The 17,006-nt window shown below is 35.1% G+C and overlaps 1 protein-coding gene across 2 annotated transcripts; it reads left to right on the forward strand.

The window, feature by feature from the left end:
* Positions 1-685: 685 nt before the first annotated feature.
* On the forward strand, positions 686-17,001 carry unc13d (unc-13 homolog D (C. elegans)). Of its 2 annotated transcripts, XM_056245449.1 has the most exons (34): positions 704-1,111; positions 2,554-2,598; positions 2,799-2,846; positions 3,626-3,682; positions 3,763-3,870; positions 3,977-4,036; positions 4,300-4,366; positions 4,508-4,685; positions 4,769-4,813; positions 4,908-4,979; positions 5,121-5,190; positions 5,414-5,518; positions 6,307-6,399; positions 6,617-6,717; positions 6,858-6,975; positions 8,244-8,365; positions 8,478-8,568; positions 8,828-8,884; positions 8,995-9,092; positions 9,420-9,471; positions 9,587-9,717; positions 9,865-9,985; positions 10,119-10,271; positions 10,389-10,484; positions 11,154-11,360; positions 12,667-12,741; positions 12,838-12,917; positions 12,997-13,102; positions 13,360-13,431; positions 13,987-14,070; positions 14,147-14,267; positions 14,723-14,846; positions 15,953-16,149; positions 16,306-17,001. In XM_056245449.1, the coding sequence occupies exons 1-34, from the start codon at positions 1,049-1,051 to the stop codon at positions 16,407-16,409; spliced, it is 3,321 nt and encodes a 1,106-aa protein (XP_056101424.1). In that variant the 5' UTR covers positions 704-1,048; the 3' UTR covers positions 16,410-17,001. The 2 variants fall into 2 exon arrangements, 1 of the variants encoding a protein (XP_056101424.1); XR_008806659.1 differs by lacking the exons at positions 14,723-14,846; positions 15,953-16,149; positions 16,306-17,001 and having other exon boundaries at positions 686-1,111; positions 13,388-13,431; positions 14,147-14,260.
* The last annotated feature ends 5 nt before the right edge of the window (positions 17,002-17,006 follow it).

The raw sequence follows: 17,006 nt of genomic DNA on the forward strand, positions 1-17,006 counted from the left end.
CTAATAGTTTTTAAACACTGACATCACAATTTGTCCTGCAGATAACTGAGCCTAACTGAAATAGCATGCTATCTGTATGCAAAATTATGCTTAACAAAACAAATGTATGCAGTTATGCCTCCCTTGGAAATAGTAAAGCATTTGTTCCCTTTAGTGTAGATAATGCAGATGGTTTTTGTTCTAATCTATTTGTGTTTGTTTTTGCCAGTTATTTCAGTAGAGACTTATGAAAAAAAAAACTGCTTCTTTTCCCCCTCTCTTCCCTTTAATTTACAGTTGCTTTTAGGATGTAAATCTACATATAGTCTATTCGTGATATGCTCAGATTTATGAGCACTGTCTTTATTTTGAAAAACACATTCTCCCACTGATTCTTCCCAACAGAGAGTTTGGTACATGTTAGATTCAACACCTTTGTTGCTTTGCGATCTGAAGCTTTTTCCTCTCGTAATGCAAATCAGTGGTGTTCTCCAATACTACTGAATGTTATCTGCTAATATTCACCAGAACGGATCACACACTGCAAGGACCATTCACGTCAAATGGTGTGAAGTTAGTGTGCTACAGCTACAGACGGGTGACATACTACAAAATGTCAAACCATGGAAAATATGAGAGCAGAGCATCCTGTTTGAACTGCACTGTGGGGGTTTAAATAGAGACTAAATATGTAAAGATGAAGAGTGAGTGGCATAGAGATCTGCATGGTGAGATAGGAAGGAAGATGGAGTGACAGAACAACAAGAGGAGAAGACGTGGTAGCAGTTTCTGCTGTATGAAGAAACAGTTCAGTTGCAGGTCCGACCTTTAACAGGAAACGGCAACTTCCGCACCCTAAATGAAACACTGCTGCGCTCCTAAACATGAGACGTTTGTGAAGACTCAACACTTTGGTCCATTTAAGCGGCTGACTCTTTGATAGAGCACTAAAGAAAAGCTGTCGGCATCCTTCACCTAATTACATTGCTTGTGTTTCAGAGATCTGAATAATAACCGGGTGAGGTGTATCTCATGTAAAGGAGTGGAGGTCAAAAACAAGCCGTAAAATATGGTACCAGTCCAAGATGGGGCATCCACACAGGGGGAAAATCTACTTCTTCCTCCTAAAGAGGTTAGTAAAATGCATGGCTATTTAAAAATCTTTTTTTATTTTTATCTTCATAAATTATTTTTAGTATTTTGAAATTATTAAGCCTGATCTCTCATCTTAAGTATGCAATTATTTAGTTGACATGCCAAACAGTGACACCGGTGTCCCACAGTGCTATATTTTAAAACAAATGTAATTTTTTTTTAATAATACTTTTATAATTACCGTTCAGTTTTGCTGACTTCATTTAATTGAGTGATAATATTTGTACTTCTGCAAAATACTGTAATTTATCACACTACAGGACTATTTTGAGCTATTATTAACTGCAAAAATGCCAAAAGGTGATTAAAAATGGTACATTTTAACCTAAACTCTTGATGTTAAAACACACACACACACACACACACACACACACACACATGTTGGGTTTCCATGTTTTATGGGGACATTCCATAGACATATGGATTTTTATACTGTACAAACTGTATATTTTATCTCCTAACCCTAAGCCCATCACAGAAAACTTTCTGCATTTTTACATTTTCAAAGAAGCATCACTTAGTATGATTTATTGATTTATTCGCTGTTTTCCTCATGGGGATTGCTGGTATTGGGGACATGTTGCTGGTATATACACACACAATATATTCACAATATCACAGTTAATAGCCACAACCACTAGTTTCTTTTCCAGGGCAACATGTTCCTTTATTTCTTTTTTCAGTAAGATTAAGGCGTCTTTACTCGCTACACACTAGACATGTGTTCTGTCAGAGAAAAACCCATGATTGTGGGTCACTGTCATGAGGTTTCCTTATTGCTAATAATAAGGAAGTACAGAGAACAGCAGAGACGACAGGCCAATATCACATATTTGCATAGGGATGTTCCGTGTAGAGCCTGGCACTTGATCATTATCACATAAGGGTTTATGTGAAATTATATATGTGATTTTATATCTTGGAATAATTAGTAACAGACAAACATATGATGTAATAATTATGTCATGATTGATCACAGAGTCTATGAATAAAGACTTGTGTTTGAAATCATTCATTCCCATATCAGTCGTATTTGACTCTTGGTGATTCTAAGGGTCATGAATTTTCTTGGTGAGGATTTTTTCTGGGTCGGACACCAGGTCTTTCCCCAATCCTTTCCATTACATGCAGGCTTGGTGTTCACACACACATTTACACCTACGGACGATTTAACCTCCAATTCACCCATACTGCATGTTTTTGGATTGTGGACATGCAAACTCCACACAGAAAGGCCTCCTGGCTCAGCCGGGGCTCGACCTTCTAGCTGTGAGGTGAAAGTGCTAACCACTGTGCCGTAGGACTGTAAGAAGTACACAGGAGTACTGTATTTGGACGTTGTTTCTATATTATTTTTAACAATGCTTTTGTATATTTATTATCAATTACTTTCTTTGTTTTATATGTTTATATCTGTAGTCCCACAATGAAAGTGCAGGGTCCACTCGGATCCGACCGAGACAGGTATTGTATGAGTTCTTTCTTTCTTTCTTTCTTTCTTTCTTTCTTTCTTTCTTTCTTTCTTTCTTTCTTTCTTTCTTTCTTTCTTTCTTTCTTTCTTTCTTTCTTTCTTTCTTTCTTTCTTTCTTTCTTTCTTTCTTTCTTTCTTTCTTTCTTTCTGTCTCACTCATTGAATTTAATTGAAACTCTTGTTCCTCTTTCAGTCCTCCCCTGCACGGAGAATTGGCATGACCAGAAAACTAAACAGAAAGGTAAGGAATTATTCCTTCTGTAATCTCTCATAAAATGTTTTTTTTTTTTTTTTTTTTTAAGGGATTTTAAAAGTGTATTGATGCCACTTATATTTTCGAAAGTAGGAGCAGTGCTGGGTAGATTACTTACAAATTGTTTTCGGTTACTGATTCCAAATTACAAGACAAAAATTGTAGTTAGTAAAGTAATCCATTACATTACACCTTTATGGTGACATAATCGGACTACTTTTGATTTGAATATGATAATCTTGTACTTTTAGATGACCTTCGAGCTAACTCGTTTATCACATTGATTTGAATAGGATAATCTTGTACCATATTGATAAAAAAAAAATACCAAGAGAAAAAAAAATATTTCATTCTTTGTTATCAATAACATGAAGTGCATTTAATATTACATTACATCTGGGTTTCCCAAACTGTGGTTTGAGATGGAACTGCAGGGGGTTCATGAGTTTAATGAAAAGTAACACTTACTAAAAAAGATTTTTAAAAAGATTTTATTTGTTTGTCTGCTTGTAGTAGTATGGAGAATCAATGAATTATGAATAATTTATTGCCATTGTGAGAATAACATGTACGGTAATCATGTAATCAATAAAAAACTAACTGTAATCTGATTACAAGTATTTTAAAATATAATATAATATAATTACAAGTACTTAATTTTTGGAATCTGATTACGTAATCAAGATTACATGTAATCAGTTACTACCCAGCAGTGAATAGGAAATTATATTATTTAAACCAATTATTATATTTGCTATATCTCCAAGGATTTCAAAGACTCAGAGAACCCAGAGGAGAGTGAAAAGAGACATAAAGAGAAGGAGGTAATGATTCATCAGAGTCAGATAACTTCAAGTATTTTCCTGTGAGCATTGTGAAATAATGACTATTATTGTCCCTGCAGCTCAAACCGCTGTATAAGGAACTTCTGTACACAATCAATCATAGTTTAGGAAGACCACACACAAAAGAGCGATACAGTGCCAAGCAGTTTCAAGACTATATAAGAGAGGTACAACACACGCTTCTGGATTTTTGTTTTTGTAGTCTTGTAGTTGTTAAAGTATTGCATTTAGTATGTTTTAATAATTGTGCTTTAAATATTCATTCTCTGACAGGCATTCTCCATGACAGAGGCAGAGCATAAAACCTTGAGTGAAAAAGTCCAGAGCTTGTTGGTAAGAATAATGTCCAAAAATTTACATTAAATGATTATATAATCTTCTATGTCACATATGTGTAATCTATAAGGCATAATGTACAGTCAGCTAGTCATTACTGATCAAGACCCCAGGAAAGTATTATGTGTTCTCATGTGTTCGGAAAAGCATCTGCAAACTTGACATGCAACAAGATTGCAAGAAAAGCTTGCCTCTTACCGCATACCAGTGATGTTATTTTAGCTTGTTTGTTGTTGTTATGTAAATTTCTCCATGACTAGGTCCCGATCTACTGCCTCGTGGTTACAGTGAAACAAGCTAAGGGAATTCTGGGGAAGGACATTAGTGGTATGATCTGCATTTTATTAATTTTACAGTATAGTATAAGAAACATACAAAAACTTATTGGATTTTCAGACATTTTTAAAATAACTAATATCCAGACAACCTCTTAGATGTGTCTGACCTTCTCTGCATTTTTGCTAACAGGATTCAGTGATCCGTACTGCCTGCTGTCGATCCTATATGAAGACAAGGATTCTCATGGAGGTGGATCATCCAATAAACCTCAGAAAGCAGTAGTGCGGGATTCAGCTAAGGGGCAGGTGTTGCAGACAACTATAAAGAAACAGACTCTCAACCCCATCTGGGACGAGACCTTCAAACTGTGAGTACGCAAAACCTTTATAGAAAGTATTTGACCGGCTGTTTATGGATCGTTTTGTCTCAACGCTTGCTCCTCTTTTACAGAGAGTTTGAAGACATCTCAAATGCCAATTTCCACATTGAGATGTGGTGAGTGAAGAGATTTTTTTTTAAATACTGATTGTACTGTATATGTTTTTAGTATATTTTAATTCTAAATACCTCAGAAATGTTTGTTTTAAAGGGACAAAGATGAGGAGGTGTCACTAGTGCAAAAATTTGATGAGTTTCGCACAAACATCCATGGACTTAAAAGGTTTGAAACATTTAAGGCTTTACAAGCTTTTACAAATTTAAGATAAATATTTTAAAATTAAAGTATTTCACTTAACAAATTTTTTTTCCAAATGGTGCTGGCATTTAATTTAATGTTGAGTGTTCATCTGTCTCTTCACAGGATGCTAAAAGATGCAAAAAAAGAGAAAGGCCAGGATGATTTTTTGGGGTATATTGTTCTAAAACTGAAGGTATTCTGCATCACTGGTTAATGACTCTATTATTATGATTTTCAAAACATCAGACCTGTATCAAGCCCTGTCCTACATCAGACACAAATATTGTTCATGCAATATTTAAATAAATATTATAATATGATATTATTATTATGATATAAAGTACACAGAAATCTCAATCTCTCATATTTCTGTTGCATGGCATGTGTTTTACTGTATATATGTGTGTTGTGGGCAGGACCTGCATTGCACAGAGGACACGTGGTATAACCTGGAGCCCCGAACAGAGACATACCCAGACAGAGGACAGTGTCATCTTCAGCTTAAATTCATTCATAAAGAGGTGAAGGCTTTTTCTCCTGTGTGAATCAGCTGGTCATCATGTTGTCCAGTACTTAAAATGGTGATTTTTGTTTGGGTAACTGGTAAAGATCACAAAAAGGATTTTCCACTGTGTTGCAAGTACTTTTTTAAGAAGTGTCATTTGAATGTATGTTTTTTTTTTAAAAGTGAAGTGCAACTGTGTGTGAATGACCACAGCATGTGGCCTTATTTTCAATTCATCTTGTAATGTTTGAGAACTGAACCTAAATATTCATGCATGATTATGTATGGCACGGTTATTATCATTAACTCAAATAAAACCAAAACTGTTAATCGAAATAAAACTAAAATATAATATAAATAAGAGATGAAAAACTTAAACTAAAATTAGAAATGTTGCCTTGGCAAATAACTGAAATAAATTTGAGTTGAAGCACTAAAATGACTAACTGGAAATTAATAAGAGCTAAAACTGAAATAAAAATAAATTAAATCTAAAAAGTTATATTTAAAAAATAATAATAATAATGACAAAAGCATATAACAAAGTATAAACTAAAATTAAAATGAATGCTGAAAATATAAAAATAAATGCAAATATTAATTTAAAATGTGAAAAAACTATAATAGTATATAAATACTGAAATAACAGTGATGTGTGGTATGTTATCCAAAGTAAATGACTAACAAAGTGGCAAAGTTGTACCAGAGATGAACATCGCAACCTGTCTATTAGACTTTTAGTACACTTCATATATAGTTTATTTACTTGATTGTTGAATCTGATGATTGAATTATGATTGGCAGAGAGATGAGAACCTGAGTGCTGGACGGAGTCCTTATGTGAACTACTGTGGCATCCTGCAACAATTTGTTCAAGCTCATATCTCTAAACAACAGGTACTGTAAATCTTTAAGAGAGAATTAATGAAAGCTTCTCTAAAAAATGATGAAATATCTTTCTAAAACGGCCACTGTTTGTGTAAGCTTCAACAACACTTCCTGCTGCACTTTACTGCTTATATACTGTAAAGTTTAAACTCAGCTATTCTTTTCACAATATTTTCTGCATCTCTCTCTCTCTCTTTTTCATTCCTACTCTACTCTCACCCCTCAGGACAGTAACCCGTGGAAGGGAGAGTTGTGTGGGGAGGGGACGGCCCTGCTCGAGTACTATGCCAACCAGAATGACATTTCACCTTTCCTCCAAGACTTGGCGTAAGAACATGTCATATATCACTCTTAACATATCTGAACTCAACAGTGTTATTGAGCAGTTTAAATGTAATGAATGGAGTACATGCTGACTGATTTAAATCTATTTTGCATTTGTATGGGTTGTTTGTGGGGTTAAACAGGAAGTGGGTAGCATACAGCAAACTGTACCAAAACCTGGAGGTGGACTCAACCGTGCTTTTCCAGCAGCTAACCAGTATAGAGTATCACTGGTGCCAACAGGAACTCCCCCACCAGCAGGTTGGTGATTCTTGTGTAGTTTTTTAGGCTATGTGATATGAAAGTTGACACATACAGATTTCAGAGTGGGTGTTGATGTACAGAATTAGATAGTACTTGCTACATTGAGTCACAAGCAGGAATGTTGCAACTGTGTCACATGATGTGTTCACAGTTTATCACATAAATCATCAGTGTTTTCAACTGATATCATGTCATCAAATCCAAGAGTCATGTTGTGGTAAAGTCGAGCTGTCTTTGCTGTCACACCAAAGTAGCAAAAATGTTTCATGGCAAACTTTTTGGTTCATTTCTGCTGTTTTTGTGTATATATATAAAAATACTGTATATACATAAATACATAGACTACCGTTTATTTTATTTTTTTAAATAAAATACTTTTATTTAGCAAAAATGCATTAAATTGATTAAAAGTCACAATAAACACATTTATAATGCTAAAAAGGATTTCAATCTTAAATACTGTCCTTTTGAACTTTCTATTCATCAAAGAATCCCGAAAAGGTTTCCACAAAAATATTAGAGTTATGATGCTGAAAATTCAGCTTTGCATCACAGGAATAAATTTCATTTGAAATTATATTAAAATAGAAAACAGTAATTTTAAATTTGAAGGTTTTTTTTGTTCACAATTTTTTTTTACTGTATTTTTGATCACCTTAATGTGAGACTTTAAAAACCTTACCAACCCAAGACAGGTATATGCATATGCTGTATATATATGTATATGTAATATATATAACATTATATATATATATATATATATATATCATGTCCGTCTAGGAAAATTTACATCTTATCCCTTTATTGAAATATTATTTAAAATGATTTCATATTTTGTTAATTGTTTTATTTGTGATACTGCAATGAAACATGCCAAACTGAGTGGAGATAATGTTTGGACAGGCAAGAAATCAGGAACACATGCAAAAACAAGAGAGAACCAAACAAATAATAATAACGGATTATATTGTGGGCTTTTGTCTTCTTCTTGCACAGTAAAATAAAACCTGTAGCTGTACACTTGTTACCTTTAAGAGGGATTTGTACCTGATTTGCCCATAAACATTTGTTTTGTTGGTATAAATTAATGTATATACATACTATAGGTTAGTTCAGTGTTAGGATAGTTCAAATATTTTTGTCTTGAATAAAACCAGTTAATTTACCATTTTTAGTTTACCATTTTTAGTTTTTCCAGTGTATTTTGCCTTTTTTTGCCAGATAATTTTGATAATCAAGATAGTGTTTTGTTTGTTTGCTAACAGAAACAGGAGCTAGGTGACTCTCTGCATGGGTTTCTGCAGTATGGGCTCTGCTTAGTGTCCAAATACAGGGACATCTATCCTCCAACCCCTAAAACAACACCACGGCTGCATACACTGCTCAGGTAACACACACAAACTTACATAACATAAGTTAACCATGTATAAGTTGTTCCTGTCTATATTGTTTTTATGCAGAACTCCCATAAAGTATATTTATGTTTTGTGTTTATATAGAGTTCTTGTCCAGATTTGTAAGACCCGAGCATTTCAGAAGCTCAATCCTGCTCAATTTGACTTGCACGTTGAGGTCACAGATGCTGTTGTTGTGAGTTTATTTTATATTTATCTTACACGTTACACCACAATAAAATACTTTTTGCACACCTGTCCAAAATAATGTTTTTCTGTGTACATGAGAACAAACAGGCCAGTTTTGGGACTTTATATGTATGACTCAATTCAAATATTACAAATTAAACACATTTCAACTAAATATTTTAATCGCTATATTTTTAAATAATAGTTATTCATTTAAAACCTTTTAAAAGTCTTAATCACCTAAAAGCATGTTCCTTTTCTCCCAGAATGGCACCGTAGAGTGGTTTAACATCAAAAAAGGTTTACATCAGCCAATGACCAAGGTGAGAAACCATGCAGATTATTGACATTCATTCTAGATGTATATAGAAAATATAGCCTATTATTCCAATCATTTTGTGAGTTTAGGTTCATGATAATTGCTCTTTGACAGGATCTGTTAGAGAGCGTCAGCGCCCTCTCTCGGTTGATTGGAGAAGTGCAAGAAGACGTTCGACTCAGTAAAGATGTCTGGAATAAGGTGTTTGTCAGGTAAGAATAATGAACTGTATATATACTAATGCATATATACTATAACCTATAAGGTTGTTTTCTGTTGTAATTTAGTCAGCTCATTAACTCCCAACCATTGAATTTCTTCAGGATGTCGGTGCTGAATATAGGCCTATCTGCTGCTCGTTGGATATATTTGCATTATGTATACTATATTAAGCCTAATCTTCACCATTCTTAAACTTGTTTTTTGGCTATTTTTGTGCCACTTAAACAATGGTCAGTTAGTTTGATAGCCATTCTTGTCCATCACATCACTGACAAGTAGTCTTTATGACTCATTGTAATAAAATACTCTGTTTCCAGTGCTGTGCAGTTGGATGTTTTCACTGTGGTTTACCAAAAACTGGACTCTCTGGTGAGAATCAAGAAATATACATAAAAAAACTACTCTGCATTTCTTCTCTGATTAGACTTTTTTTATGGTCAGTAGATTATTGGTTGTCCCTTAACTGTTGTGTGTGTGTGAACAGCTGGCTGATGAGTTGCGAGCTACACTCTCTCAGTTGGAGAATCAAATGGATCAGCCGCTGGCAAACAGCCTGTTTCCTGTGTATCTCACTTTGCAAGCCATCCACAAAGACAAAGCCTTCTTACAAAAAAGGTCAGATGTTTGCCAGTGTTAATATTTAATCAGAATGCATTTTGTTCATAACCTTGAGAGAACCTTACCACGTTAGTTAAAGTCCTAAAAATGGCTGGGGTATTTTCTGTCTTTATCACAAACATGAAGTATTGATTTCTCTTATAGAGGCAAGTTACTGCAGCTCACAAGTTTCCATGAGGACTTCAGAGATGCTCTTCCATATTGGTTAAATAAAGCCTTTAGCACCACTATGGCGAGGGTGGAAAAGGCTGTGCAAGTGGATCAGGTAAAAACGGTTTTATCATTGTTCTTATTAATTCACATTAAGCAAAAATGTAAATGCCGTGATAAGCTGAACATGTTGACTTTAAAGGTGAAGGTACATACTCACATCGTGTCTCTCTGTGCGTCTCTTGTAGTTGCAGCCGCTGCAGACTGGAGCAGTTCCCATCAAGCACAGCTCCTCTGCAGTGGACATTGCAGCATGTTTGCATCCCGTTGCTCAGCTCTGGGAACAGTTGAGCTGGCCTGACCCGGAGGAGGCCTTCATGCTTATGGTCAAACTCACAGAGGTACACACATGCACACTAAAATTGTAGCATTTAATTGAACTGTGGGATACAGTGGATGTGCATTTTACAGTGTGACCAAATAGCTCTCTCTTAATTTGTGTGCATTGTGTGTTACAGGATGTGTGTAAGATTTCATCGACATACTGTCAGATGCTGAAGGCTCGAGTGAAGGAGCTCTCTGTGAACTCGGATCGAGACAGTGCGATAAAAATGGTGAGATGATGATGATAATGATGATGTCACTCATACATATTCACTGTACTTGCTGCTCAAAATCCTATTCTAAATGTTTCTGTCTATGGATAGTGGTTAGAAACCATGAGCCCCTTTCAGAGCCCTATGTTTCACAGACATATTGTCACCCCCATTCGAAACAAAGACTTCTTTGTTTTTTATTGTTAATCCAGTACAGAATTTTTGTGATGGTTGATATTTACTTCTTCGAATGTACTCTTTTTTTTTTTTATTAGTAATTTGCATGCAAATATTTTGATATCTGGATTACCTTTACTTTTGATTAAAATAATGGGTAATACAATGGTTGGTTTATGGCCTGCTTAAAATAAAATAATATAATATAAAATAAAAAGCATACATCCACAGCACATGATTATGTTTAGAAAACATATATGAATAGTGATATAGATGTCATTCTTTTAGATTTCTTTTAGATGTGCATGGAAAATTACTTATTCGTTCTATATCTAGTTGTCAGCTGACATGTAGCATATTCTGTCTGGTTTATATAATAATTTGTATTAACATCTTGTTTTTCTGATAGAGTCTCTCATGTGATGTATGTTCTTTAACTTTGCATGGTGTTTTAGCTTGATTTTTATAATTATGTGCATTTGGTTATAATTGTATCTCCTCATGGTTTAGCTGTGCGTGGTCGTGAACGATCTAGAGCATCTGCACACCGTTCTAACACGTCTGCCACAGCGGCTAAACTGGGCAGGGCTCCGGGAACGCACGCAAAACGTGATTGGAGAAACTCAGTTCCAGAATACACTTCCATCACAGCTGCAACACACACAGTCCCTCCTGAACCGAGAGATCCGTTCTGCAGTCGACACGCTCGGGAAGAAGGTATCATAACTGCGATTACATTATCAATCAATGGCATCAGTTGAGAGATTATTTCATTGGTCATTTCATAGTTTTATATAAATTTTACTATTGAGAGTACAATCTGTGTCTCCAAACTGGCATTTATACTCAGTGTTGGGTGTAACGCATTACAAGTAACGTGAGTTACGTAATCAGATTACTTTTTTAAGTAACGAGGAAAAGTACCGCATTCATTTTGAATTTACAACTAAATATATTAGTTACATTTTCAAATAAGTAACACAAGTTACCCCATGTTGAGAGAAATTGTGAGTAAGGGCAGAGGTGTTGTGTGTAAACATGATGGTTATTGTAGTTCTAGACTTATGTCAGCAGGCAGTTACTCATCTCACTTGCACAAAAACAGATTCAGTATTCCTCAAAATGAATAAAAACAGTGAAATGCAAACTCTGAATATTACACAAACCTGCAATAATTAAATATGTTAAATAGCACAAATATACTGTATGTATTTAATCTCACTTTATAGACCAATGTCGTTGATACTTACCTTTGAGGATCCAATTCAACCATACTAATAAGCTAAAATAACTTTTTTTCTTTTTTTTTTGTTAAAGTAAGTGTTGAACTTTCTTCTCCTGCGTCCTATTCCAGAATGGCTGCACAGTTGAGAATTTGTTTGAGCTGCGCCCTCCCCTGTACAGGCGTGAATTTACATTTCCTTCAGCCTGAGGCTTTTTATTTCACTTTTGGTGTGAAAATAGAACCAAAAATAGAACTGTTTTGTTATAGAAAAACAAGCAAGGCCAGCCCAAGTGAGAAAAAGTAATGCAAAAGTAACATAGCCCCTTACTTTCCATAAAAAAATAACCAAGTAATACAATTAGTTACTTTTAGGGAGTAATGCAATATTGTAACACATTACTTTTAAAAGTAAATTTCCCCAACACTGTCTATAGTACTGTTGTCAAAGTATGATGGAAATAATCTGCTCTAAATCATAAAAATCAGCCTGAAGACTTTTTTCATAACATGGCTATTGTTGAACAGAAAAACAGGTAGTGTTATAAACGTTCCATGAATGATGTATGATCTTTTTGAGAACATTATTAAAGACCAGATAACTTCGAACAAATGTATTATCAATGTTACTGGAAGAATGTTTGTTCATAACTTTGAGTGAACCTTGCCACAACGTTAGCTAGAACATCCTCCGAGTAAGATTAACATGCCAGTTTTTCTATAAGAATAAGAGAGTGCTCAGTGATGCTTTCACAAAACAACCAGAACACATTTTATCATGTTTGATGTCACTCTTTTTAGTTAAAGACAGACATTGAGACACATGTTCGCAACATGGCTTCGCGTCAAAGGCTTCCCTCCAGAGATACAGAGGAAGTAAGGCATTTGTGTTTGAGTTTTATCAGCTAGAGGTTTAAAATAACTTTTTTTCTAAACCACTGCAATACTGAGTATTTAAATCTCTATTTTCAGGCTGTGGTTCCTTTAATGAAATATCTGGAAAAAGAGCTGAAGTATATGAATGAGAATTTGGTTCAGGAGAATTTTAACAGGTATCTTAACTTTTTTTTTCTTCAGCGTGACTATATCTGTATATTTTAGCCTTCTTATAGGTTTTATTGTCTCTTTCAGTCTTCTTACTCCATTGTGGATGAACTCAGTTAAGATTCTGCATCAGATGTCTCAGCTAGAGGACAGTCACCTGGTTTACTTTCAGAGATTACTCTACACACTGCAGGTTAGTGCAGCCTTTCAGTCTAACCCTAAATATTACACTCTAGCATGTAACTCGTCCCGCACGGATGCTACTTCAAAGCGTGTGGTTTGTTTCTAAACTGTCAGAATTACAATTTTCTACCCAGAACCACATATTAATACATTACCCAGAACGCATCAGTAACCTTTTAGCACGGGGGAAAGTTTTGCATAGATAAATCACTCCTCATATTTTCTTCAGAAATGCAAAAATCTAGTTTTATGTGTTTGTTTTGTCAGTGTTTAGAACAGTGTTTTTATGCTGAAGGTAATGGACTACCTAATGAAACACTACATACTGAGGAATATAAGGTCAGTGTTATTGTTTTATGCTCTTGTTTTTATATCTGTTTGTTCCCTTTCAAATATGTATACTACTGCGCAAAAGTGGTTTTAATACTTTCATTCAGCAAAAATGCATTACTTTGATAAAAAGTAACAGTAAATAGATTTATAATGTCACAAAAGATTTCTATTTCAAATAAATGCTGTTTGTTTGAACTTTCTATTCATTAAAGAATGAACATTTTTCATTAAAATATTATGCAGAACAACTGTTTTTAACATTGGTAATAAAAAAGATCCAAATCAGTATATTAGAACGATTTCTGAAGGATCATGAGACATTGAAGATGCTGAAAATTCAGATTTGCATCACAGGAATTGATTACATTTTAAAATATATTCAAATAGAAAACACTTATCTTAAATTGACTTATTATATTTCACAATATGACTGATTTTACAATTTTTGATCAAATAAATGCAGCCATGGTAAGCATAAAAGACTTCTTTTTCAAAAAATGAAAAAATCTCACCAACACCAAGCTTTTGAACGATTGTGTATCCATGATTATTTTTCCTCAGACGTTGCGGGTAAACCTGACGCAAAACTCTTTAAGCTCTAACCAGCTGATAGAGAAGTTCTTCGAGAGGAATGTGTGGGAACAGGTGAGATCAGAGTATGAAATTACCCATAAGATCCAGCAAAGTGTTCCTGACATGGATTTGTTTACATTTCTTACAGAAAGTGTTTAACGGAGAGAAATACGGAGCCGTCACTCTCATCACCTCGTACAAACGCTCAGAGGAGAAACTGCATGTAGAGGTTCTCAACGCTGTCAATCTAATTCCTCTCGACTCAAATGGTGAGAAGACAAACGCTCTCCTTTTATATTATGCTTGCTAATCTAAAAGAATGTGGAAATCTGATGAATCATGAACTAGTAGGTCTTCTGTGGAACACAAAGGAAGATATTTTGAAGAACGTCTGTAACCAAACAGTTGATGGGCCCCATTGACTACCATAGATACTATGGAAGTCAATGGAGCCCATCAACTGTTTGGTTACCCACATTCTTCAAAATATCGTTTGTGTTCAGCAGAAGAAATAAATTCATACAGATTTGGAACAACTTGAGGGTGAATAAATGGTGACAGAATTGTCATTTTTGGGTGAACTATCCCTTTAAAAATATCTGAATGTCATTGCATTAGATACATTTCAGAAGTGGTATCGGCACATAAATGATGCTGCAGCTTTTCTCAGAACTCATTTTGTGTCTGTTGATCCTTTAAAACTGGATTGTTTTGTTCATTACAGGTTCCAGTGACCCTTTTGTTCAGCTGTCTCTAGAACCAAGACACGTGTTCTCTGAAGTAGAGTCACGATCCACCAAAATCAAGAACTGTGATCTCAACCCATTGTTTGAAGAGTCCTTTGAATTGTATGTAAACGAAGCACTCACTCTCATGGCAACAAACACCCTTACGGATTCAGTTCACTTTTAGAATCTGAAGTCATATAAAACTCCCTCTTTTCTCATTGGCTGGGTATTAAGATAAACAGATGTAGAGGATTAAAATTCATTTGAAAAAAAATGTATAATGTTTTGTAGTCTATAATAATAGACAGCCAATGTTACTCATTGAGAGGTTAATTTGTGATGGAATGATCTCAATTTAATTGGAGCTGTACATGCATTATGCAGCGAGGGAGATGCTGATAATGCCACACACACTTTCACTTTTAAGCTCTCTTTTAGTAAAAGCCCCAAATTTAGGGTGTTTACAAAACAAGAATGTACTAAAAACGGAAATGTTTTTTTGCATACAAACAATAAGGTTGTCAAAATGATCCCGTTCACACAGATTCATGAAAACGACAAAAAAAACGCTGTTCTACGTATGCCACACTAGTTAGCGATGTTACTTTGTAAAGATAAACGCCTATAGACTGAACACATAATACGCATGGCGTCATCGTTTTCAAAAATTCACGTTTTTGTAGTTTAGACGGAGACAGTAACGGTATCATTTTTAAACACTTGCAGTTTGAAACCTGTTTTATGGCCCCCAAAACATCGTAGTTGTATAAATGAATGGCCAAAACGCATAAAAGGTTTACCTTTTTTAGTTGAAAATGGCCACTTAGGCTCTTTATAAAAGCCTTTCAGTAACCCGTATCACCCTTGTTCACTCATTAGTTCAATCTACATCATTTAGCTCATTAGTTTATGGCACATCCTAACATTAGTAGAGGGTGACAAAGAGAAAGAACAAATACAAACTGCTAAATTGAATAGAGATGTGGGTGTCTTTAGAGGTCCACTTTCCTGCAGAGCTTTTCTCCAACCCTGAACAAGCTAGTCAAGGTCTTTAGCATTACTAGAAAGTTACAGGCGAGTGAGTTAGATCAGGGTTGAAGCCAAATTCTGCAGAAAAGTGGACCTCAAGGGCCAGAGTTGAGAACCCCTGCTTTAGAGGATCCAAAATATAAATGCTATTGCTGTTTTATGGTTGTAATGTGGCTTCTGTCCTCTGGGGGTAACAGTTCCGTTACATTAGAGAAGTGCCAGTCTCCAGGAGCATGTCTGCTGGTGACAGTGCTGGACCATGACACTTTGAGGAGCGATGACTTCGAAGGAGAGGCGTTTCTGTCTCTTAAGGCAGTGCCAGGAGTCGGAGGCGGACCCCATAATCCAGAGCCCGCACAGATACGCCTACCTTTGATGCACCCCAAACCCAACAGTACGTCACCTATATGCACACCGTTTCAAATTAAATGAGGTTGGAATGACATAGGGGAGATTGACAAATGATGACAAAATGTACTTTTTCCCCCTTAAGCATGTTATATGTATCATGTATCGACTCAATATGCTCTTGTGCCATCTGTTTTTGTAGGTGAAAATACTTTGAGGTTACTTGAAGCCAGGAAGGGTGAAAAGGAAGCTCAGGCCTTCGTTAAGTTACGCAGGCAGAGAGAAAAGAAGTCTCAGGAAGCCTGAGAGGACATAAACATGAATCAAGACCAAATTTTTTTTTTTTCACTTTTCTATCTATTATTGTTATATAAAAAACATTATTTAATGCCCAACTTTTTTAATTAATGTAATGATGTGTAATTATGATATTATTAAAAAAAATAAACATTTTCATCCAAAAATATACATTTATTGTCTTTTACAAAATCAGACTGAGACACTGTATATGGACAAAACTTGAGCATGTGATTTCTGAACTCACAGTGAAGTTCTGTTTCAAAGCAAGTCATCTGCAGAACATCCCATATAACTGTGCCTTCAAACTGAATTCAACTAAAATCGTCCAAATAAATCGAAAGTCAAGCCCTCTTTTGACAGCCGTAGCTTGACTGCTCTTGTCAGTGCACATGATTTATGTTCTCCACGTGTTCACATAAAACGCCTTTACATGAACAGAAAGCTGCAGTTGGGAGCGTGCTGTTGGTTTAGTAAACTTATTAATTCAAACAATGCATTAAATAAAATATGCACATTCTAGGAATTACATAAAAAGTGTTCGCCGCCTTGCTTTTTACCCTCCAGTTTACCATGACAAAAAAAAAAAAAAAAAGAAAAACCTGA

This window comes from Rhinichthys klamathensis, unplaced genomic scaffold (assembly GCF_029890125.1).
Source record: "Rhinichthys klamathensis goyatoka isolate OS25496 unplaced genomic scaffold, OSU_Roscu_1.1 h1tg000030l_1, whole genome shotgun sequence".
Lineage (NCBI taxonomy): Eukaryota > Metazoa > Chordata > Actinopteri > Cypriniformes > Leuciscidae > Rhinichthys > Rhinichthys klamathensis.

Excerpts from the sequence above, each read along its gene's own strand:
- unc13d (XM_056245449.1), top strand. The coding sequence starts at position 1,049 with ATGGTACCAGTCCAAGATGGGGCATCCACACAGGGGGAAAATCTACTT. Across the intron at positions 6,718-6,857 it reads CCTTTCCTCCAAGACTTGGC|GAAGTGGGTAGCATACAGCA; the intron begins GTAAGAACATGT and ends GGGGTTAAACAG. Across the intron at positions 12,918-12,996 it reads GTTCAGGAGAATTTTAACAG|TCTTCTTACTCCATTGTGGA; the intron begins GTATCTTAACTT and ends TGTCTCTTTCAG.